Source organism: Pseudophryne corroboree, chromosome 10 (assembly GCF_028390025.1).
Source record: "Pseudophryne corroboree isolate aPseCor3 chromosome 10, aPseCor3.hap2, whole genome shotgun sequence".
In the NCBI taxonomy this organism is placed as follows: domain Eukaryota; kingdom Metazoa; phylum Chordata; class Amphibia; order Anura; family Myobatrachidae; genus Pseudophryne; species Pseudophryne corroboree.
The window spans coordinates 52,777,142-52,801,129 of NC_086453.1; the positions used below are offsets into that span (position 1 = coordinate 52,777,142).

At 49.8% G+C, this 23,988-nt stretch overlaps 1 protein-coding gene across 7 annotated transcripts in view; it reads left to right on the plus strand.

Annotated features, from left to right (window-relative positions):
• PRDM9 (PR/SET domain 9) overlaps positions 1-23,988 on the plus strand; it is a 384,129-nt gene that overhangs the window by 104,532 nt on the left and 255,609 nt on the right. For 6 of the 7 annotated variants that reach the window (XM_063942393.1, XM_063942392.1, XM_063942396.1 and 3 more), the window contains one exon: positions 11,644-11,742. In XM_063942393.1, the coding sequence (XP_063798463.1) occupies positions 11,644-11,742 (99 nt within the window). Of the gene's footprint in view, positions 1-11,643; positions 11,743-23,988 lie in introns of those variants that run through there. The other variant, XM_063942398.1, reaches the window with a different exon arrangement.

A 23,988-nucleotide genomic window follows, 5' to 3' on the forward strand; every position in this document is an offset into this window, starting at 1 on the left:
GAAGTCACAGTTGATTCCGACAACTCGACTAACGTTCCTAGGTATGATACTGGATACGGAACAAAAGAAGGTTTTTCTCCCGTTGGAAAAAGCCCAGGACATCCAGAACATGGTCAGAGACCTGCTAAAGCCAAAAAGAGTGTCAGTTCATCAATGCACTCGTGTTCTGGGGAAAATGGTGGAAGCCTACGAGGCCATCCCCTTCGGCAGGTTCCATGCAAGGACGTTTCAATGGGACCTTCTGGACAAATGGTCCGGGTCCCATCTACATTTACATCGGAAAATAACACTGTCCCCCGGGGCCAGGGTGTCTCTTCTATGGTGGCTGCAAAGTGCTCACCTTCTGGAGGGTCGCAGGTTCGGAATTCAGGACTGGATCCTGGTAACCACGGACGCGAGCCTCCGAGGATGGGGAGCAGTCACCCAAGGAAGAAATTTTCAGGGACTGTGGTCAGACCAGGAGTCCTGTCTACACATCAACGTGTTGGAGCTAAGAGCCATATACAACGGCCTTCGACAAGCGGAGAGTCTTCTTCGCAGCCTACCGGTTCTGATTCAATCAGACAATGTCACAGCAGTGGCTCATGTGAACCGCCAAGGCGGGACAAGAAGCAGAGCCGCGATGGCGGAAGCAACCAGGATTCTTTGCTGGGCGGAAAATCACGTAAGCGCTCTGTCAGCTGTTTTCATTCCGGGAGTGGACAACTGGGAAGCAGACTTCCTCAGCAGACACGATCTCCATCCAGGAGAGTGGGGACTTCATCAAGAAGTCTTTGCAGTGATAACGGGTCTTTGGGGAGTTCCTCAAATAGACATGATGGCGTCACGCCTCAACAAGAAGCTTCAGAGGTATTGTGCCAGGTCCCGGGACCCTTAGGCAGTAGCAGTAGACACCCTGGTAACGCCATGGGTGTTCCAATCGGTCTGCGTGTTTCCTCCTCTTCCTCTCATCACAAAGGTGTTGAGGATCATAAGGCGAAAAAAAGTACAGACAATACTCATTGTTCCAGACTGGCCTCGAAGGGCCTGGTACTCAGATCTTCAGGAGATGCTCACAGGAGATCCCTGGCCTCTTCCTCTAAGGGAGGACCTGTTGCAGCAGGGTCCCTGCGTGTTCCAAGACTTACCGCGGTTACGTTTGACGGCATGGCGGTTGAACGCCGGATCCTAGCTGAGAAGGGGATTCCGGAGGAGGTCATCCCTACTCTAATAAAGGCTAGAAAGGAGGTGACGGTAAAACATTATCACCGTATCTGGCGAAAATATGTGTCTTGGTGTGAAACCAAGAACGCCCCTACGGAAGATTTTCATTTGGGTCGTTTTCTTCACTTCCTACAGACAGGAGTGGATATGGGCCTGAAATTAGGCTCTGTTAAGGTACAGATTTCGGCCCTCTCGATATTCTTTCAGAAGGAATTGGCTTCTGACTTTTGTAAAGGGAGTGCTACACATCCAGCCTCCTTTTGTGCCTCCAGTGGCACCATGGGACCTAAACGTGGTGTTGCAGTTCCTAAAATCACACTGGTTTGAACCACTTAACAAGGTTGAGTTGAAATTTCTTACCTGGAAGGTGGTCATGTTGTTGGCTTTAGCATCTGCAAGGCGAGTGTCAGAATTGGCGGCCTTGTCTCACAAGAGCCCCTACTTGATTTTTCATGTTGATAGAGCGGAATTGAGGACTCGCCCTCAATTTTTGCCTAAGGTGGTTTCTTCATTCCATTTGAACCAACCCATTGTGGTGCCTGTGGCTACGAGTGACTTGGAGGATTCCAGGTCCCTGGATGTAGTCAGGGCCTTGAGGATTTATGTAGCCAGGACGGCTAGAATTAGGAAAACAGAGGCTCTGTTTGTCCTGTATGCTGCCAACAAGATTGGCGCGCCTGCTTCGAAGCAGACTATTGCTCGCTGGATCTGTAACACGATTCAGCAGGCTCATTCTACGGCTGGATTGCCGTTACCGTATTCGGTTAAGGCCCATTCCACTAGGAAGGTGGGCTCTTCTTGGGCGGCTGCCCGGGGCGTCTCGGCATTACAGCTTTGCCAAGCAGCAACTTGGTCGGGGTCAAACACTTTTGCTAAATTCTACACATTTGATACCCTGGCTGATGAGGACCTAGCATTTGCTCAGTCGGTGCTGCAGAGTCATACGCACTCTCCCGCCGGATTGGGAGCTTTGGTATAAACCCCATGATCCTTACGGAGTCCCCAGCATCCTCTAGGACGTAAGAGAAAATAAGATTTTAAACCTATCGGTAAATCTATTTCTCTAACGTCCTAAGTGGATGCTGGGGACTCCGTCAGGACCATGGGGAATAGCGGCTCCGCAGGAGACAGGGCACAAAAGTAAAAGCTTTAGGATCAGGTGGTGTGCACTGGCTCCTCCCCCTATGACCCCCCTCCAAGCCTCAGTTAGGTTTTTGTGCCCGTCCGAGCAGGGTGCAATCTAGGTGGCTCTCTTAAGGAGCTGCTTAGAAAAAGTTTTTAGGTTTTTTATTTTCAGTGAGTCCTGCTGGCAACAGGCTCACTGCATCGAGGGACTTAGGGGAGAGAAGTTCAACTCACCTGCGTGCAGGATGGATTGGCTTCTTAGGCTACTGGACACCATTAGCTCCAGAGGGAGTCGGAACACAGGTCTCACCCTGGGGTTCGTCCCGGAGCCGCGCCGCCGACCCCCCTTGCAGATGCTGAAGATTGAAGGTCCAGAAACCGGCGGCAGAAGGCTTTTCAGTCTTCATGAAGGTAGCGCACAGCACTGCAGCTGTGCGCCATTGTTGTCACACACTTCACACCAACGGTCACGGAGGGTGCAGGGCGCTGCTGGGGGCGCCCTGGGCAGCAATGTATAATACCTTTTATGGCTAAAAAATACATCACATATAGCCCTTGAGGCTATATGGATGTATTTAACCCCTGCCAGATCTCACAAACTCCGGGAGAAGAGCCCGCCGTTTTAGGGGGCGGGGCCTATTCTCCTCAGCACACGGCGCCATTTTCCTGCTCAGCTCTGCTGTGAGGAAGGCTCCCAGGCTCTCCCCTGCACTACAGAAACAGGGTTAAAACAGAGAGGGGGGGCACTTATTTGGCGATATGATTACATATGTGAAAATGCTATAAGGGAAAACACTTGTATAAGGGGTTGTCCCTGTATAATTATAGCGTTTTTGGTGTGTGCTGGCAAACTCTCCCTCTGTCTCCCCAAAGGGCTAGTGGGGTCCTGTCCTCTATCAGAGCATTCCCTGTGTGTGTGCTGTGTGTCGGTACGTGTGTGTCGACATGTAGGAGGACGATGTTGGTGAGGAGGCGGAGCAAATTGCCTGTATTGGTGATGTCACTCTCTAGGGAGTCGACACCGGAATGGATGGCTTATTTAGGAATTACGTGATAATGTCAACATGATGCAAGGTCGGTTGACGACATGAGACGGCCGGCAAACAAATTAGTACCTGTCCAGGCGTCTCAGACACCGTCAGGGGCTTGTAAAAACGCCCATTTACCTCAGTTGGTCGACACAGACACGGACACTGACTTCAGTGTCGACGGTGAAGAAACAAACGTATTTTCCTTTAGGGCCACACGTTACATGTTAAGGGCAATGAAGGAGGTGTTACATATTTCTGATACAACAAGTACCACAAATAAGGGTATTATGTAGGGTGGGAATAATCTACTTGTAGTTTTTCCTGAATCAGATAAATTAAAGTGTGTGATGATACGTGGGTTTCCTCCGATAGAAAATTATTGGAGGTATACCCTTTCCCGCCAGAAGTGAGGGCGAGTTGGGAAACACACCTTAGGGTGGATAAGGCGCTCACACGCTTATAAAAACAAGTGGCGTTACCGTCTCCAGATACGGCCGCCATCAAGGAGCCAGCTGATAGGAAGCTGAAAAATATCCTAAAAAGTATATACACACATACTGGTGTTATACTACGACCAGCAATCGCCTCAGCCTGGATGTGCAGCGCTGGGGGGGCTTGGTCGGATTTCCTGACTGAAAATATTGATACCCTTGACAGGGACAATATTTTATTGAATATAGAGCATTTTAAGGATGCATTTCTATATATGCGAGATGCACAGAGGGATATTTGCATTCTGGCATCAAGAGTAAATGTGATGTCCATATCTGCCAGACGATGTTTATAGACACGACAGTGGTCAGGTGATGCAAATTCCAGACGGCACATGGAAGTATTGCCGTATAAAGGGGCGGTCCATAGGACCTGGTGGCCATGGCAACGGCTGGAAAATCCACTTTTGTTACCCCAAGTCACATCTCAGCAGAAAAGGACAGTCTTTTCAGTCTCAGTCCTTTCGTACCCATAAAGGCAGGCGGGCAAAAGGCCAGTCATATCTGCCCAGGGTTAGAGGAAAGGGAAGAAGACTGCAGCAGGCAGCCCATTCCCAGGAACAGAAGTCCTCCACAGCTTCTGCCAAGTCCGCAGCATGACGCTGGGGCCATACAAGCGGACTCAGGTGCGGTGGGGGGTCATCTCAAGAGTTTCAGCACGCAGTGGGCTCACTCGCAAGTGGACTCCTGGATCTTACACGTAGTATCCCAGGTGTACATTGGAAATTCGAGACGTCTCCCCCTCACAAGTTCCTGAAGTCTGCTTTACCAACGTCTCCCTCCGACAGGGAGGCAGTATTGGGGGGGGAAAAAAAAAAAAATTCACAGGCTCTATTCCCAGCAGGTGATAATCAAATTACCCCTCCTACAACAAGGGAAGGGGTATTATTCCACACTATATTGTGGTACTGAAGCCAGACGGCTCGGTGAGATCTGAAAGATTTGAACAATTACATACAAGGGTTCAAATCAAGATGGAGTCACTCAGAGCAGTGATAGCGAACCAGGACGATATGGTGTCACTGGATATCAGGGACGCTTACCTACATGTCCAAATTTTGCCCTTCTCACCAAGGGTATCTCAGGTTCGTGGTACAGAACTGTCACTATCAGTTCAGACGCTGCCGTTTGGATTGTCCACGGCACCCCGGGTCTTTACCAAGGTAATGGCCGAAATGATGATTCTTCCTAAAAGAAATATGGACGCTTTCCTGATAAGGGCAAGGTCCAGAGAACAGTTGGCGGTCGGAGTAGCACTATCTCAAGTAGTTCTACGGCAGCACGAGTGGATTCTAAATATTCCAAAATCGCAGCTTTTTCCGACGACACGTCTAATGTTCCAAGGGATGATTCTGGACACAGTCCAGAAAAGGATGTTTTCTCCCGGAGAAGAAAGCCAGGGAGTTATCCGAGCTAGTCAGGAACCTCCTAAAACCAGGAAAAGTATCAGTGCATTGCACAAGGGTCCTGTGAAAAATGGTGGTTTCTTACAAAGCGATCCCATTCGGTAGATTTCACGCAAGAACCTTTCAGTGGGATCTGCTGGGAAAATGGTCCGGATCGCATCTTCAGATGCATCAGCGGATAACCCTGTCTCCAAGGACAAGGGTGTTTTCTTCTGCGGTGGCTGCAGAGTGCTCATCTATGAAAGGGCCGCAGATTCGGCATTCAGGACTGAGTCCTGGTGACCACGGATGCCAGCCTGAGTGGCTGGAGAGCAGTCACACAAGGAAAAAATTTCCAGGGAGTGTGATCAAGTCTGGAGATTTCTCTCCACATAAATATACTGGAGCTAAGGGCAATTTACAAGGCTCTAAGCTTAGCAAGACCTCTGCTTCAAGGTCAGCCGGTATTGATCCAGTGGGACAACATCACGGCAGTCGCCCACGAAAACAGACAGGGCGGCACAAGAAGCAGGAGGGAAATGGCAGAAACTGCAAGGATTCTTCGCTGGGCGAAAAATCATGTGATAACACTCTCAGCAGTGTTAATTCCGGGAGTGGAAAACTGGGAAGCAGACTTCCTCAGCAGGCATAACCTCCACCCGGGAGAGTGGGGACTTCAGCGGGAAGTCTTCCACATGATTGTAAACCGTTGGGAAAAACCAAAGGTGGACATGATGGCGTCCCGCCTGAACAAAAAACTAGACAGATATTGCGCCAGGTCAAGGGACCCTCAGGCAATAGCGGTGGACGCTCTGGTAACACTGTGGGTGTACCAGTCAGGGTATGTGTTCCCTCCTATGCATCTCATACCAAAGTACTGAGAATCATAAGAAGGAGATGAGTAAGAACGATACTCGTGGTTCCGGATGGGTCAAGAAGGACTTGGTACCCGGAACTTCAAGAGATGCTCACGGAAGAACCGTGGCCTCTACCTTTAAGAAAGGACCTGCTCCAGCAGGGGCCTTGTCTGTTCCAAGACTTACCGCGGCTGCGTTTGAAGGCATGGCAGTTGAACGCCGGATCCTGAAAGGGCATTCCAGATGAAGTCATCCCTACCCTGGTCGAAGCCAGAAAGGATGTAACCGCAAAACATTTTCACCGCATTTGGCGAAAATATGTTGCGTGGTGTGAGGCCAAGAAGGTCCCTACAGAGGAATTCCAACTGGGTCGTTTCCTACATTTCCTGAAAACAGGACTGTCTATGGGCCTAAAATTAGGGTCCATTAAGGTTCAAATTTCGACCCTGTCGAATTTCTTCCAGAAAGAACTGGCTTCAGTGCCTGAAGTTCAGACGTTTGTAAAAGGGGTACTGCATATACAGCCTCCTTTTGTGCCCCCAGGGGCACCTTGGGATCTCAATGTTGTTTTGAGTTTCCTAAAGTCACATTGGTTTGATCCACTCACCACTGTGGACTTAAAATATTTCACATGGAAGGTGATGATGCTATTAGCCCTGGCTTCAGCCAGGCGTGTGTCAGAATGGGCGGCTTTATCATATAAAAGCCCTTACTTAATTTTTCATTCTGACAGGGCAGAATTGAGGACTCGTCCTCAATTTCTCCTTAAGGTGTTTTCTGTTTTTCACATGAATCAACCTATTGTGGTACCTGCGGCTACTAGGGACTTGGAGGACTCCAAGTTACTTGACGTTGTCAGGGCCCTGAAAATATATGTTTCCAGGACGACTGGAGTCAGAAAATCTGACTCGCTGTTTAGCCTGTATGCACCCAACAAGATGGGTGCTCCTGCTTCTAAGCAGACGATTGCTCGCTGGATTTGTAGTACAATTCAGTTTGCACATTCTGTGGCAGGCCTGCCACAGCCAAAAATCTGTAAATGCCCACTCCACAAGGAAGGTGGGCTCATCTTGGGCGGCTGCCCGAGGGGTCTCGGCTTTACAACTTTGCCGAGCAGCTACTTGGTCAGGAGCAAATACGTGTAAAATTCTACAAAATTGATATCCTGGCTGAGGAGGACCTGGAGTTCTCTCATTTGGTGCTGCAGAGTCATCCGCACTCTCCCGCCCGTTTGGGAGCTTTGGTATAATCCCCATGGTCCTGACGGAGTCCCCAGCATCCACTTAGGACGTTAGAGAAAATAAGAATTTACTTACCGATAATTCTATTTCTCGTAGTCCGTAGTGGATGCTGGGCGCCCATCCCAAGTGCGGATTGTCTGCAATACTTGTACATAGTTTTTGTTACAAAAAAATCGGGTTGTTATTGTTGTGAGCCGTCTGTTCAGAGGCTTCTACGTTTTATCATACTGTTAACTGGGTTCCGATCACAGGTTGTACAGTGTGATTGGTGTGGCTGGTATGAGTCTTACCCGGGATTCAAGATCCTTCCTTATTGTGTACGCTCGTCCGGGCACAGTATCCTAACTGAGGCTTGGAGGGGGGTCATAGGGGGAGGAGCCAGTGCACACCACCTGATCCTAAAGCTTTTACTTTTGTGCCCTGTCTCCTGCGGAGCCGCTATTCCCCATGGTCCTGACGGAGTCCCCAGCATCCACTACGGACTACGAGAAATAGAATTATCGGTAAGTAAATTCTTATTTTCTCCTAGTCCGTAGAGGATGCTGGGCGCCCGTCCCAGTGCGGAAACTCTGCAAGACTTGTATATAGTTGTTGTTTACATAAGGGTTATGTTACAGTTGGAATCGGTCTTGGACCGCTACTGTTGTTTGTTCATACTGTTAACTGGTTATGTATGTTCCAGATTACATGGTATGATTGGTGTGGGCTGGTAGGAATCTTGCCCTTGGATTTATAAAATCCTGCCCTCATATTGTCCATCTCCTCTGGGCACAGTTCTCTAACTGAGGTCTGGAGGAGGGGCATAGAGGGAGGAGCCAGTGCACACCCATAGGTAAAGTTCTTTTAGGTGCCCATGTCTCCTGCGGAGCCCGTCTATACCCCATGGTCCTTACGAAGTCCCCAGCATCCTCTACGGACTAGGAGAAATAGATTTACCGGTAGGTTTAAAATCTTATTTTGTGTTCTAACATGTGCTTTTTAAAATATGTTAAGAGGTATGTATTTAGCACTACAGTCTGATGCATACTTACCGACATCTCAAATCTCCTCTCCGGGAGATGCCCGGAGAGAAGAAGCAGGTGGGCGGTGATGAGGGCGGGGCTGAGATAATTACAACATTAAGCCCCGCCTACTCGCCAGGAAAAGCCCACAGTGGGTTAATGTTTGCATAGGGGGCGGAGCTAAATGACGTGATTAGCGTATAATTGCGTCATTGGGCTCCGCCCCCTCCACCAGTCCGCGATTTTGCTGTATCTTTCTCCACATTCTGTCCACTTCACTAGGAAGTGGGCAGAATGCGGGAGGTGTGCCCACTCTTCCGGGGCTGCGGGGGACTACTCGAAAAACCGGGTGTCTCCTGCAGAATCCGGGAGAGTAGGGAAGTATGGTCTGATGCAATATGTTATCAGACCATTATGGTGCATCGTTAGTAATCAGAACCCTTAATGTCAGGTATTTCTGTACTAGTCTGTTTGATTAGCCAAACTAGGTATGGATTCCTCCAGTATTATGGGTGACACTGGGCATACACGTGCAGCTAAACAGCCTGACACCCAGCAGGTGTCATGGCCATATGCTGTGAGATATACAGTACGCTGTGAGTGTATATGGCCACGATATCTGGGTTCCTTTACAGTGGGAGGAGACCTTTCCCTGTTCCTCCCATTTGTAGGAACAAAGGGAATGTCAGTCATTCGACCACTGCGGTGCATACTCTGGGCCTACAGATGTGTCCTCATCATCTTACTGCACGCGCCAAGGTACCTCTGCGATGCCGCTCGCAGTGAGAATTCAAACGCGAGTGATTGACAAGAAAAGGCCGTTTGGGAGAAGTAACGGAGTGGCGGCAAAAACACAGGTGTGTCATGCCTATTTTTGGGGAGTATATCTGCCTTCAGGTTCGATCTTGTATGCAGAAAAACATGGCGGCAGCATTGCTACTGCCAAGGCCAGTCTGCGTGACCATAGACTCACTCGGCAACAATGCTTTCTGCAGGGTGCCGTTCCAGGCACGCTGCTAGCCAAATGAAGGGACCAATTAGGCAGTGACGGTGCCGCACTCAGGCCCTCATTCCGAGTTGATCGCTAGCTGCTTTCGGTCGCAGCGCAGCGATTAGGTGAAAAAGCGGCATTTCTGCGCATGCGTACGGGCCACAGTACGCACGCACGAAGTACTTTCACACAAAACTATGCAGTTTTACACAAGTTCGAGCTACGCTTTTCTGTCGCTCTGTTGATCGGTGAGTGACTGACAGGAAGTGGGTGTTTCTGGGTGGTAACTGGCCGTTTTCCGGGAGTGTGCTAAAAAAAGCAGGCGTGTCAGGTAAAAACACAGGCGTGCCTGGGGAAATGGGGGAGTGGCTGGCCGAACGCAGGGCGTGTTTGTGACGTCAAAGCAGGAACTAAACTGACTGAGGTGATCGCAAGGAAGAAGTAGGTTTGGAGCTGCACAGAAACTGCATGAAAATTTTTACGAGCAGTTCTGCTAAGCTAAGATACGCTCCCAGAGGGCGGCGGCCTAGCGTGTGCACTGCTGCTAAAAGCAGCTAGCGAGCGATCAACTCGGAATGAGGGCCTCAGATCCCTGTGATCTGGGTATGATTCAGATGTGGACGAAGTAACTATCACTGCTGCTTACATGGATGCATCAATATGGTAATGCAGCAGCAGGCCTCCTCCTTGCATTAGTGATCTATGCTGCATCCTAAGACGCAGTATCAGATCACCTGCGACACCATCGGCCCCCCGTCACGCAGGCCAGCTGCCACATCTGCTACAAAGAAGCCAGGAAATTCTCATCTTCAGGCGGAGATACTGGCCTCATCACTCCCCCACGATTGTGCCTATACGCCTCCATTTTGGGAAACAGAGGCCTTCGCCAACCCCTCCTACCTGCCCCCAAACAGCAGCAGACTGTCAATCACTGACAGTCTGCTGCTGATCTGCATCCGATGTCGCAGACCCGTACTGCACATGTGTAGTACGGGTCCGGCACATGTGCAAAGTACCAAACATCAGTACTATGCAGCAGGATCAGTATGAGATCCCGGCAGTCGGGATCCTGGCTGTCAGGAGACCGATGCCATGATCCCAGCGGCGAGCGCAATGGGTCCCCTTCGGTCGCCACAGGGTTCTATTCTTCCTAGGGTGGAGTGGACCACCACCCAAGTGGGGAAACCAGCCGGCGGTCAGGACTCCAACCGCAGGCCATGCGGTGGGGTGAGGCAGGTGAGGCAGAGCCTTTCCTGTCATACTAACATTTGTGCCAGAGGTTTGACTGTATAAAGTATATGAATAATACAAAGAATATGTTACAAATATCTCCTTTGCATTATTCTAATAATTTTTATAGCCAAAACTCTGGAGTAAAAAGTCTATGGCTGGTGAGGCCTCCCCTGCCTATCTTTTCTGCTCATCTCTGATCAAAACTCACCAAATTTCCAGGAGTTTATACTGCTGCACCTGTGTATAATGACCAGATGTACACTTTGGCTCATATATTGCATGTAAATCTGGCTTTGGCGCTAGCCAGTGCCTCCTGAGCTATATAGCTCACCGCACATCCACTGGCGTTTCTATAATGGGTGTGTGCGGTGCACACGGGCCCTCAAGTCCAGAGGGGGCCCCCACCACACACGCTGCATCCATTTTCTAAATACTCACCCCTCCGGAGTCCCGCGCCGACGTCTACGGCGGTGTTAAATCTCTAGGAAAATGGCCCAGCGGCCATTTTAACGGAGTTTGGCGCAAGCGCAGAAAGAAATCTCATGGAAAATGGCCGTCGCGCCATTTTCCCAGAGATCTGCGCATGTCCAGTAGAGTCTGAGCGCTCTAGTGCTCAGACTCTCACGCTGCCTGCAGAGAGGGGAGGCCCGAACGGAGGAGGCTGCACCCGGTCCTCCTCCTCTCTTAAAGTGTCCCTGCGCACGTCCCTGGGTGTCGGGATTCCTGCGTCGGCATATTGACCGCCACGGTCCTGTCCGATGGTCAGTTGATTGCCTCCCCTATGTGGCATGCGCCACAGATCCAATGAGACCGGTGTGGTCTATACAATTAGAAGTGAATCTTGAGCTTATACCTCATGCACTATTTTTCCACTTACATTATATGTCTTGCTAGTTTTACAGCCCATATAGTGTATAAACCTACTATATATATCTTAAGAGCAGTAGAACACCCTTAACTTTAGAATTAGTATTTTGCAGCGTTTGTTAAAATGGAAAATTACAAGCAGCATTTAGAATTTTCATAAATGTAGACATTCAATAACTAAATTGTTGTATTTTTGTGTGTTATTTACGGTGATTTAGGTTTCAATGCACGAAAACCGATTTTTATGACCAAGCAGCGCAAGAATAATGCAGATATCTGCAGTGATTCTGATGAAGACTGGACACCAAAGCTTGAAGGTAAAAATGTAGATCATCTTTCAGAATGTATTGCTGACTGTTCTGGTATAGCAGCGGATAGGGGGTAGGGCAGAGGTTCTCAAACGCGGTCCTTAAGGCACCCCAACGGTCCAGGTTTTAAGTTTATCCATCCATCTTAGCTGCAGGAGAAATAATTAGCACCTTAGTCAATTTGATTTAATCATCTGTGCTGAGCCATAGATAATATATTTCTCTGACGTCCTAGTGGATGCTGGGGACTCCGAAAGGACCATGGGGGGATAGCGGCTCCGCAGGAGACTGGGCACAAAAGTAAAAGCTTTAGGACTACCTGGTGTGCACTGGCTCCTCCCCCCATGACCCTCCTCCAAGCCTCAGTTAGATTTTTGTGCCCGAACGAGAAGGGTGCTCACTAGGTGGCTCTCCTGAGCTGCTTGGTAAAAGTTTAAGTATAGGTTTTTTATTTTCAGTGAATCCTGCTGGCAACAGGTTCACTGCACCGAGGGACTAAGGGGAGAAGAAGCGAACTCACCTGCGTGCAGAGTGGATTGGGCTTCTTAGGCTACTGGACATTAGCTCCAGAGGGACGATCACAGGCCCAGCCATGGATGGGTCCCAGAGCCGCGCCGCCGGCCCCCTTACAGAGCCAGAAGACTGAAGAGGTCCGGAAAATCGGCGGCAGAAGACGTCCTGTCTTCAATAAGGTAGCGCACAGCACCGCAGCTGTGCGCCATTGCTCTCAGCACACTTCACACTCCGGTCACTGAGGGTGCAGGGCGCTGGGGGGGGGGCGCCCTGAGACGCAATAAAAACACCTTATATGGCAAAAATACATCACATATAGCTCCTGGGCCAATTTTTCCTTTAAAAAGCGGGAGAAAGGCCGCCAAAAAGGGGGCGGAGCCTATCTCCTCAGCACACTGGCGCCATTTTTTCCTCACAGCTCCGTTGGAGGGAAGCTCCCTGACTCTCCCCTGCAGTCCTGCACTACAGAAACAGGGTAAAACAAGAGAGGGGGGGCACTAATTTGGCAGATAAATCTATACAGCAGCTATATAAGGGAAAAACACTTATATAAGGTTATCCCTGTATATATATAGCGCTCTGGTGTGTGCTGGCAAACTCTCCCTCTGTCTCCCCAAAGGGCTAGTGGGGTCCTGTCCTCTATCAGAGCATTCCCTGTGTGTGTGCTGTGTGTCGGTACGTTGTGTCGACATGTATGAGGAGGAAAATGCTATGGAGGCGGAGCAATTGCCTGTAATAGTGATGTCACCCCCTAGGGAGTCGACACCTGACTGGATGGTCTTATGGAAGGAATTACGTGATAGTGTCAGCACTTTACAAAAGACTGTTGACGACATGAGACAGCCGGCAAATCAGTTATTACCTGTACAGGCGACTCAAACACCGTCAGGGGCTCTAAAGCGCCCGTTACCTCAGATGGTCGACACAGACCCAGACACGGACACTGACTCCAGTGTCGACGGTGAGGAAACAAACGTATTTTCCAGTAGGGCCACACGTTACATGATCACGGCAATGAAGGAGGTTTTGAACATTTCTGATACTACAAGTACCACAAAAAAGGATATTATGTGGGGTGTGAAAAAACTACCCGTAGTTTCTCTGACGTCCTAAGTGGATGCTGGGGACTCCGTCAGGACCATGGGGGATAGCGGCTCCGCAGGAGACAGGGCACAAAAGTAAAAGCTTTAGGATCAGGTGGTGTGCACTGGCTCCTCCCCCTATGACCCTCCTCCAAGCCTCAGTTAGGTTTTTGTGCCCGGCCGAGAAGGGTGCAATCTAGGTGGCTCTCCTAAAGAGCTGCTTAGAGTAAAAGTTTTGTTAGGTTTTTTATTTTCAGTGAGTCCTGCTGGCAACAGGCTCACTGCAACGAGGGACTTAGGGGAGAAGAAGTGAACTCACCTGCGTGCAGGATGGATTGGCTTCTTAGGCTACTGGACACTAGCTCCAGAGGGACGATCACAGGTACAGCCTGGATGGGTCACCGGAGCCGCGCCGCCGACCCCCTTGCAGATGCTGAAGAGAGAAGAGGTCCAGAAATCGGCGGCTGAAGACTTCTCAGTCTTCATGAGGTAGCGCACAGCACTGCAGCTGTGCGCCATTGCTCTCAGCACACTTCACACCAACGGTCACTGAAGGTGCAGGGCGCTTGGGGGGGCGCCCTGGGCAGCAATGAAAGTACCTATGCTGGCTAAAAATACATCACATATAGCCCCTGGGGCTATATGGATGTATTTAACCCCTGCCAGGTTGTCAGAAAAACGGGAGAAGAAGCCCGCCGAAAAGGGGGCGGGGCCTATTCTCCTCAGCACACAGCGCCATTTTCCTACACAGCTCCGCTGCTAGGAAGGCTCCCAGGCTCTCCCCTGCACTGCACTACAGAAACAGGGTTAAAACAGAGAGGGGGGGCACTTATTTGGCGATATTATTATATATTAAGATGCTATAAGGGAAAACACTTATATAAGGTTGTCCCTGTATAATATAGCGTTTTGGTGTGTGCTGGCAAACTCTCCCTCTGTCTCCCCAAAGGGCTAGTGGGGTCCTGTCCTCTATCAGAGCATTCCCTGTGTGTGTGCTGTGTGTCGGTACGTGTGTGTCGACATGTATGAGGACGATGTTGGTGAGGAGGCGGAGCAATTGCCTGTAATGGTGATGTCACTCTCTAGGGAGTCGACACCGGAATGGATGGCTTATTTAGGGAATTACGTGATAATGTCAACACGCTGCAAGGTCGGTTGACGACATGAGACGGCCGGCAAACCAATTAGTACCTGTCCAGGCGTCTCAAACACCGTCAGGGGCTTTAAAACGCCCATTTACCTCAGTCGGTCGACACAGACACAGACACGGACACTGACTCCAGTGTCGACGGTGAAGAAACAAACGTATTTTCCATTTGGGCCACACGTTACATGTTAAGGGCAATGAAGGAGGTGTTACATATTTCTGATACTACAAGTACCACAAAAGAGGGTATTATGTGGGGTGTGAAAAAACTACCTGTAGTTTTTCCTGAATCAGATAAATTAAATGAAGTGTGTGATGATGCGTGGGTTTCCCCCGATAGAAAATTATTGGCGTTATACCCTTTCCCGCCAGAAGTTAGGGCGCGTTGGGAAACACCCCTTAGGGTGGATAAGGCGCTCACACGCTTATCAAAACAAGTGGCGTTACCGTCTCCAGATACGGCCGCCCTCAAGGAGCCAGCTGATAGGAGGCTGGAAAATATCCTAAAAAGTATATACACACATACTGGTGTTATACTGCGACCAGCGATCGCCTCAGCCTGGATGTGCAGCGCTGGGGTGGCTTGGTTGGATTCCCTGACTGAAAATATTGATACCCTTGACAGGGACAGTATTTTATTGACTATAGAGCATTTAAAGGATGCATTTCTATATATGCAAGATGCACAGAGGGATATTTGCACTCTGGCATCAAGAGTAAGTGCGATGTCCATATCTGCCAGAAGATGTTTATGGACACGACAGTGGTCAGGTGATGCAGATTCCAAACGGCACATGGAAGTATTGCCGTATAAAGGGGAGGAGTTATTTGGGGTCGGTCCATCGGACCTGGTGGCCACGGCAACAGCTGGAAAATCCACCTTTTTTACCCCAAGTCACATCTCAGCAGAAAAAGACACCGTCTTTTCAGCCTCAGTCCTTTCGTCCCCATAAGGGCAAGCAGGCAAAAGGCCAGTCATATCTGCCCAGGGATAGAGGAAAGGGAAGAAGACTGCAGCAGGCAGCCCATTCCCAGGAACAGAAGCCCTCCACCGCTTTTGCCAAGTCCTCAGCATGACGCTGGGGCCGTACAAGCGGACTCAGGTGCGGTGGGGGGTCGTCTCAAGAGTTTCAGCGCGCAGTGGGCTCACTCGCAAGTGGACCCCTGGATCCTACAAGTAGTATCCCAGGGGTACAGATTGGAAATTCGAGACGTCTCCCCCTCGCAGGTTCCTGAAGTCTGCTTTACCAACGTCTCCCTCCGACAGGGAGGCAGTATTGGAAACAATTCACAAGCTGTATTCCCAGCAGGTGATAATCAAAGTACCCCTCCTACAACAAGGAAAGGGGTATTATTCCACACTATATTGTGGTACTGAAGCCAGACGGCTCGGTGAGACCTATTCTAAATCTGAAATATTTGAACATTTACATACAAAGGTTCAAATCAAGATGGAGTCACTCAGAGCAGTGATAGCGAACCAGGAAGAAGGGGACTATATGGTGTCCCTGGACATCAAGGATGCTTACCTCCATGTCCCAATTTGCCCTTCTCACCAAGGGTACCTCAGTTTCGTGGTACAAAACTGTCACTATCAGTTTCAGACGCTGCCGTTTGGATTGTCCACGGCACCCCGGGTCTTTACCAAGGTAATGGCCGAAATGATGATTCTTCTTCAAAGAAAAGGCGTCTTAATTATCCCTTACTTGGACGATCTCCTGATAAGGGCAAGGTCCAGAGAACAGTTGGAGGTCGGAGTAGCACTATCTCAAGTAGTTCTACGACAGCACGGGTGGATTCTAAATATTCCAAAATCGCAGCTGTCTCCGACGACACGTCTGCTGTTCCTAGGGATGATTCTGGACACAGTCCAGAAAAAGGTGTTTCTCCCGGAGGAGAAAGCCAGGGAGTTATCCGAGCTAGTCAGGAACCTCCTAAAACCAGGAAAAGTGTCAGTGCAACATTGCACAAGGGTCCTGGGAAAAATGGTGGCTTCTTACGAAGCGATTCCATTCGGCAGATTTCACGCAAGAACTTTTCAGTGGGATCTGCTGGAAAAATGGTCCGGATCGCATCTTCAGATGCATCAGCGGATAACCCTGTCTCCAAGGACAAGGGTGTCTCTTCTGTGGTGGCTGCAGAGTGCTCATCTACTAAAGGGCCACAGATTCGGCATTCAGGACTGGGTCCTGGTGACCACGGATGCCAGCCTGAAAGGCTGGGGAGCAGTCACACAAGGAAAAAATTTCCAGGGAGTGTGATCAAGTCTGGAGACTTCTCTCCACATAAATATACTGGAGCTAAGAGCAATTTACAATGCTCTAAGCTTAGCAAGACCTCTGCTTCAAGGTCAGCTGGTATTGATCCAGTGGGACAACATCACGGCAGTCGCCCACGTAAACAGACAGGGCGGCACAAGAAGCAGGAGGGCAATGGCAGAAACTGCAAGGATTCTTCGCTGGGCGGAAAATCATGTGATAGCACTGTCAGCAGTGTTCATTCCGGGAGTGGACAACTGGGAAGCAGACTTCCTCAGCACGACCTCCACCCGGGAGAGTGGGGACTTCATCGGGAAGTCTTCCACATGATTGTGAACCGTTGGGAAAGACCAAAGGTGGACATGATGGCGTCCCGCCTGAACAAAAAACTGGACAGGTATTGCGCCAGGTCAAGAGACCCTCAGGCAATAGCTGTGGACGTTCTGGTAACACCGTGGGTGTACCAGTCGGTGTATGTGTTCCCTCCTCTGCTTCTCATACCTAAGGTACTGAGAATTATAAGACGTAGAGGAGTAAGAACTATACTCGTGGCTCCGGATTGGCCAAGAAGGACTTGGTACCCGGAACTTCAAGAGATGCTCACAGAGGACTCATGGCCTCTGCCGCTAAGAAGGGACTTGCTTCAGCAAGTACCATGTCTGTTCCAAGACTTACCGCGGCTGCGTTTGACGGCATGGCGGTTGAACGCCGGATCCTAAGGGAAAAAGGCATTCCGGAAGAGGTCATTCCTACCCTGGTCAAAGCCAGGAAGGAGGTGATCGCACAACATTATCACCACATGTGGCGAAAATATGTTGCGTGGTGTGAGGCCAGGAAGGCCCCACGAAGAAATTTCAACTCGGTCGATTCCTGCATTTCCTGCAAACAGGAGTGTCTATGGGCCTCAAATTGGGGTCCATTAAGGTTAAAATTTCGGCCCTGTCGATTTTCTTCCAGAAAGAATTGGCTTCAGTTCCTGAAGTCCAGAAGTTTGTCAAGGGAGTACTGCATATACAACCCCCTTTTGTGCCTCCAGTGGCACTGTGGGATCTCAACGTAGTTCTGGGATTCCTCAAATCACATTGGTTTAACTTTAAACCGCTCAAATTTGTGGATTTGAAATATCTCACATGGAAAGTGACCATGATGTTGGCCCTGGCCTCGGCCAGGCGAGTGTCAGAATTGGCGGCTTTGTCTCACAAAAGCCCATATCTGATTGTCCATTCGGACAGGGCAGAGCTGCGGACTCGTCCCCAGTTTCTCCCTAAGGTGGTGTCAGCGTTTCACCTGAACCAGCTTATTGTGGTACCTGCGGCTACTAGGGACTTGGAGGACTCCAAGTTGCTAGATGTTGTCAGGGCCCAGAAAATATAGGTTTCCAGGACGGCTGGAGTCAGGAAAACTGACTTGCTGTTATCCTGTATGCACCCAACAAACTGGGTGCTCTTGCTTCTAAGCAGACGATTGCTAGTTGGATGTGTAGTACAATTCAGCTTGCACATTCTGTGGCAGGCCTGCCACAGCCAAAATATGTAAATGCCCATTCCACAAGGAAGGTGGGCTCATCTTGGGCGGCTGCCCGAGGGGTCTCGGCTTTACAACTTTGCCGAGCTGCTACTTGGTCAGGGGCACACCCTGGCTGAGGAGGACCTGAAGTTCTCTCACTCGGTGCTGCAGAGTCATCCGCACTCTCCCGCCCGTTTGGGAGCTTTGGTATAATCCCCATGGTCCTGACGGAGTCCCCAGCATCCACTTAGGACGTCAGAGAAAATAAGAATTTACTTACCGATAATTCTATTTCTCGTAGTCCGTAGTGGATGCTGGGCGCCCATCCCAAGTGCGGATTGTCTGCAATACTTGTACATAGTTATTGTTACAAAAATCGGGTTATTATTGTTGTGAGCCATCTTTTCAGAGGCTCCGCTGTTATCATGCTGTTAACTGGGTTCAGATCACAGGTTGTACAGTGTGATTGGTGTGGCTGGTATGAGTCTTACCCGGGATTCAAAATCCTTCCTTATTGTGTACGCTCGTCCGGGCACAGTATCCTAACTGAGGCTTGGAGGAGGGTCATAGGGGGAGGAGCCAGTGCACACCACCTGATCCTAAAGCTTTTACTTTTGTGCCCTGTCTCCTGCGGAGCCGCTATCCCCCATGGTCCTGACGGAGTCCCCAGCATCCACTACGGACTACGAGAAATAGAATTATCGGTAAGTAAATTCTTATTTTTTCCTGAATCAGATGAATTGAATGAGGTGTGTGATGAAGCGTGGGTTTCCCCCGATAAAAAACTGCTAATTTCAAAAAAATTATTGGCATTATACCCTTTCCCGCCAGAGGTTAGGGCGCGTTGGGAAACACCCCCTAGCAGTGACGTGCTCACACGCTTATCAAAACAAGTGGCGTTACCGTCTCCTGATACGGCCGCCCTCAAGGAACCAGCTGATAGGAAGCTGGAAAATATCCTAAAAAGTATATACACACATACTGGTATTATACTGCGACCAGCAATCGCCTCAGCCTGGATGTGCAGTGCTGGGGTGGCTTGGTCGGATTCCCTGACTGAAAATATTGATACCCTGGACAGGGACAATATATTATTGACTATAGAGCATTTAAAGGATGCATTTCTATATATGCGAGATGCACAGAGGGATATTTGCACTCTGGCATCAAGAGTAAGTGCGCTGTCCATTTCTGCCAGAAGAGGGTTATGGACGCGACAGTGGTCAGGTGATGCGGATTCCAAACGGCATATGGAAGTATTGCCGTATAAAGGGGAGGAGTTATTTGGGGTCGGTCTATCGGACCTGGTGGCCACGGCAACGGCTGGGAAATCCACCTTTTTACCCCAGGTCACCTCTCAGCAGAAAAAGACACCGTCTTTTCAGGCTCAGTCCTTTCGTCCCCATAAGGGCAAGCGGGCAAAAGGCCACTCATATCTGCCCCGGGGCAGAGGAAGGGGAAAAAGACTGCAGCAGGCAGCCTCTTCCCAGGAACAGAAGCCCTCCCCCGCTTCTGCCAAGTCCTCAGCATGACGCTGGGGCCTTACAAGCGGACTCAGGCACGGTGGGGGCCCGTCTCAAGATTTTCAGCGCGCAGTGGGCTCACTCGCAAGTGGACCCCTGGATCCTGCAGGTAGTTTCTCAGGGGTACAAATTGGAATTCGAGACGTCTCCCCCTCGCCGGTTCCTGAAGTCTGCTTTACCAACGTCTCCCTCCGACAGGGAGGCGGTATTGGAAGCCATTCACAAGCTGTATTCCCAGCAGGTGATAATCAAGGTACCCCTCCTACAACAGGGAAAGGGGTATTATTCCACGCTGTTTGTGGTACCGAAGCCGGACGGCTCGGTGAGACCTATTTTAAATCTGAAATCCTTGAACACTTACATACAAAGGTTCAAATTCAAGATGGAGTCACTCAGAGCAGTGATAGCGAACCTGGAAGAAGGGGACTATATGGTGTCTCTGGACATCAAGGATGCTTACCTCCATGTCCCAATTTGCCCTTCTCACCAAGGGTACCTCAGGTTTGTGGTACAGAACTGTCACTATCAGTTTCAGACGCTGCCGTTTGGATTGTCCACGGCACCCCGGGTCTTTACCAAGGTAATGGCCGAAATGATGATTCTTCTTCGAAGAAAAGGCGTCTTAATTATCCCTTACTTGGACGATCTCCTGATAAGGGCAAGGTCCAGAGAACAGTTAGAGGTCGGAGTAGCACTATCTCAAGTAGTACTACGACAGCACGGGTGGATTCTAAATATTCCAAAATCGCAGCTGATTCCGACGACACGTCTGCTGTTCCTAGGGATGATTCTGGACACAGTACAGAAAAAGGTGTTTCTCCCGGAGGAGAAAGCCAGGGAGTTATCCGACCTAGTCAGGAACCTCCTAAAACCAGGCCAAGTGTCAGTGCATCAATGCACAAGGGTCCTGGGAAAAATGGTGGCTTCTTACGAAGCGATTCCATTCGGCAGATTCCACGCAAGAACTTTTCAGTGGGATCTGCTGGACAAATGGTCCGGATCGCATCTTCAAATGCATCAGCGGATAACCCTGTCTCCAAGGACAAGGGTGTCTCTCCTGTGGTGGTTACAGAGTGCTCATCTTCTAGAGGGCCGCAGATTCGGCATTCAGGACTGGGTCCTGGTGACCACGGATGCCAGCCTGAGAGGCTGGGGAGCAGTCACACAGGGAAGAAATTTCCAGGGCATGGAAACATCACTTCACATAAATATCCTGGAACTAAGGGCCATTTACAATGCCCTAAGTCAGGCAAGGCCTCTGCTTCAGGGTCAGCCGGTGTTGATCCAGTCGGACAACATCACGGCAGTCGCCCACGTAAACAGACAGGGCGGCACAAGAAGCAGGAGAGCAATGACGGAAGTTGCAAGGATTCTTCGCTGGGCGGAAAATCATGTGATAGCACTGTCAGCAGTGTTCATTCCGGGAGTGGACAACTGGGAAGCAGACTTCCTCAGCAGACACGACCTCCACCCGGGGGAGTGGGGACTTCACCCAGAAGTCTTCCACATGATTGTGAACCATTGGGAAAAACCAAAGGTGGACATGATGGCGTCCCGCCTCAACAAAAAACTGGACAGATATTGCGCCTGGTCAAGGGACCCTCAGGCAATAGCTGTGGACGCTCTGGTAACACCGTGGGTGTACCAGTCAGTGTATGTGTTCCCTCCTCTGCCTCTCATACCCAAGGTACTGAGAATCATAAGAAGGAGAGGAGTAAGGACTATACTCGTGGCTCCGGATTGGCCAAGAAGGACTTGGTACCCGGAACTTCAAGAGATGCTCACGGAGGACCCGTGGCCTCTACCTCTACGAAGGGACCTGCTCCAGCAGGGACCCTGTCTGTTCCAAGACTTACCGCGGCTGCGTTTGACGGCATGGCGGTTGAACGCCGGATCCTTAAGGAAAAAGGCATTCCGGATGAAGTCATCCCTACCCTGATCAAAGCCAGGAAGGATGTAACTGTGCAACATTATCACCGTATTTGGCGTAAATATGTTGCGTGGTGTGAGGCCAGGAAGGCCCCTACAGAGGAATTTCAACTGGGTCGTTTCCTGCATTTCCTGCAAACAGGACTGTCTATGGGCCTAAAATTAGGGTCCATTAAGGTTCAAATTTCGGCCCTGTCGATATTCTTCCAAAAAGAACTAGCTTCAGTTCCTGAAGTTCAGACGTTTGTCAAGGGGGTACTGCATATACAGCCTCCTTTTGTGCCTCCAGTGGCACCTTGGGATCTCAATGTAGTTTTGGGGTTCCTAAAATCACATTGGTTTGAACCACTCACCACTGTGAACTTAAAATATCTCACATGGAAAGTGGTAATGCTGTTAGCCCTGGCTTCAGCCAGGCGTGTCTCAGAATTGGCGGCTTTATCCTATAAAAGCCCTTACCTAATTTTTCATACGGATAGGGCAGAATTGAGGACTCGTCCTCAATTTCTCCCTAAGGTGGTTTCAGCGTTTCACTTAAACCAGCCTATTGTGGTACCTGCGGCTACTAGGGACTTGGAGGATTCCAAGTTGCTGGACGTAGTCAGGGCCCTGAAAATATATGTTTCCAGGACGGCTGGAGTCAGAAAATCGGACTCGCTGTTTATCCTGTATGCACCCAACAAGCTGGGTGCTCCTGCTTCTAAGCAGACTATTGCTCGTTGGATTTGTAGTACAATTCAGCTTGCACATTCTGTGGCAGGCCTGCCACAGCCAAAATCTGTAAAAGCCCATTCCACACGGAAAGTGGGCTCATCTTGGGCGGCTGCCCGAGGGGTCTCGGCTTTACAACTTTGCCGAGCAGCTACTTGGTCAGGGGCAAACACGTTTGCTAAATTCTACAAATTTGATACCCTGGCTGAGGAGAACCTGGAGTTCTCTCATTCGGTGCTGCAGAGTCATCCGCACTCTCCCGCCCGTTTGGGAGCTTTGGTATAATCCCCATGGTCCTTTCGGAGTCCCCAGCATCCACTAGGACGTCAGAGAAAATAAGAATTTACTTACCGATAATTCTATTTCTCATAGTCCGTAGTGGATGCTGGGCGCCCATCCCAAGTGCGGATTGTCTGCAATACTTGTACATAGTTATTGTTACAAAAATCGGGTTTTTATTGTTGTGAGCCATCTTTTCAGAGGCTCCTCTGTTATCATGCTGTTAACTGGGTTCAGATCACAAGTTGTACGGTGTGATTGGTGTGGCTGGTATGAGTCTTACCCGGGATTCAAAATCCTTCCTTATTGTGTACGCTCGTCCGGGCACAGTATCCTAACTGAGGCTTGGAGGAGGGTCATGGGGGGAGGAGCCAGTGCACACCAGGTAGTCATAAAGCTTTTACTTTTGTGCCCAGTCTCCTGCGGAGCCGCTATCCCCCCATGGTCCTTTCGGAGTCCCCAGCATCCACTACGGACTATGAGAAATAGAATTATCGGTAAGTAAATTCTTATTATCTAAAACCTTGACCGTTGGGATGCCTTATGGGCCACGTCTGAGAACCTCTGGCTTACTCTGTCTGAGGAAGTAAATCTAGAGTTCCAAGCCTGCTTAAAACTCACACCACACAGTGCTTCCCTCTGTGTCACCAAAACGGAAGTTTGAACGGAAATGTAAACGAACAACTGCCAAGCTATTGATTAATATTGATTTGAAGAAAATTGTTATTCTTGCATTAACTGGGGGATGCAGGAAGAATGGGGTATAGAGGTGCTAGTTGGAGCTAAGACAGTTTAATAAAAATTATTAACTGCGAAGCTTTCAAATAATAGTTAATAATTTTTTTGTCTTGGTTACATAGATGCTGAACTGTAACAGCCATGCAGCTTTTATTCTAGGTTCCTACAGAAACGGTGGATAAGGTGCTTGATAACACATCTCTCCAGCTGCGGTAGTGTGTGTTGTTTGTGACATTGGGGGTAATTCAGACCTGATCGCTGCTGTGCGTTTTCGCCCAGCGTGCGATCAGGTCCAAACTGCGCATGCACCGAAATCGCCGCTCAGCGATGGGTTTGTGCGACGGGTCCATTCGCACGGGCGATCGCATGGAGATTGACAGGAAGAAGGCGTTTGTGGGTGTCAACTGACCGTTTTCAGAGAGTGTCTGGAAAAACGCAGGCGTGTCCATGCGTTTGCAGGGAGGCTTCCTGACGTCAAAAATTCCGGTCCTGGAATGGCTGATGTAATTGCAGCGGCTGAGTAAGTCCTGGGCTACTCAGACATTGCACAAAATCTGTTTGTACAGCTC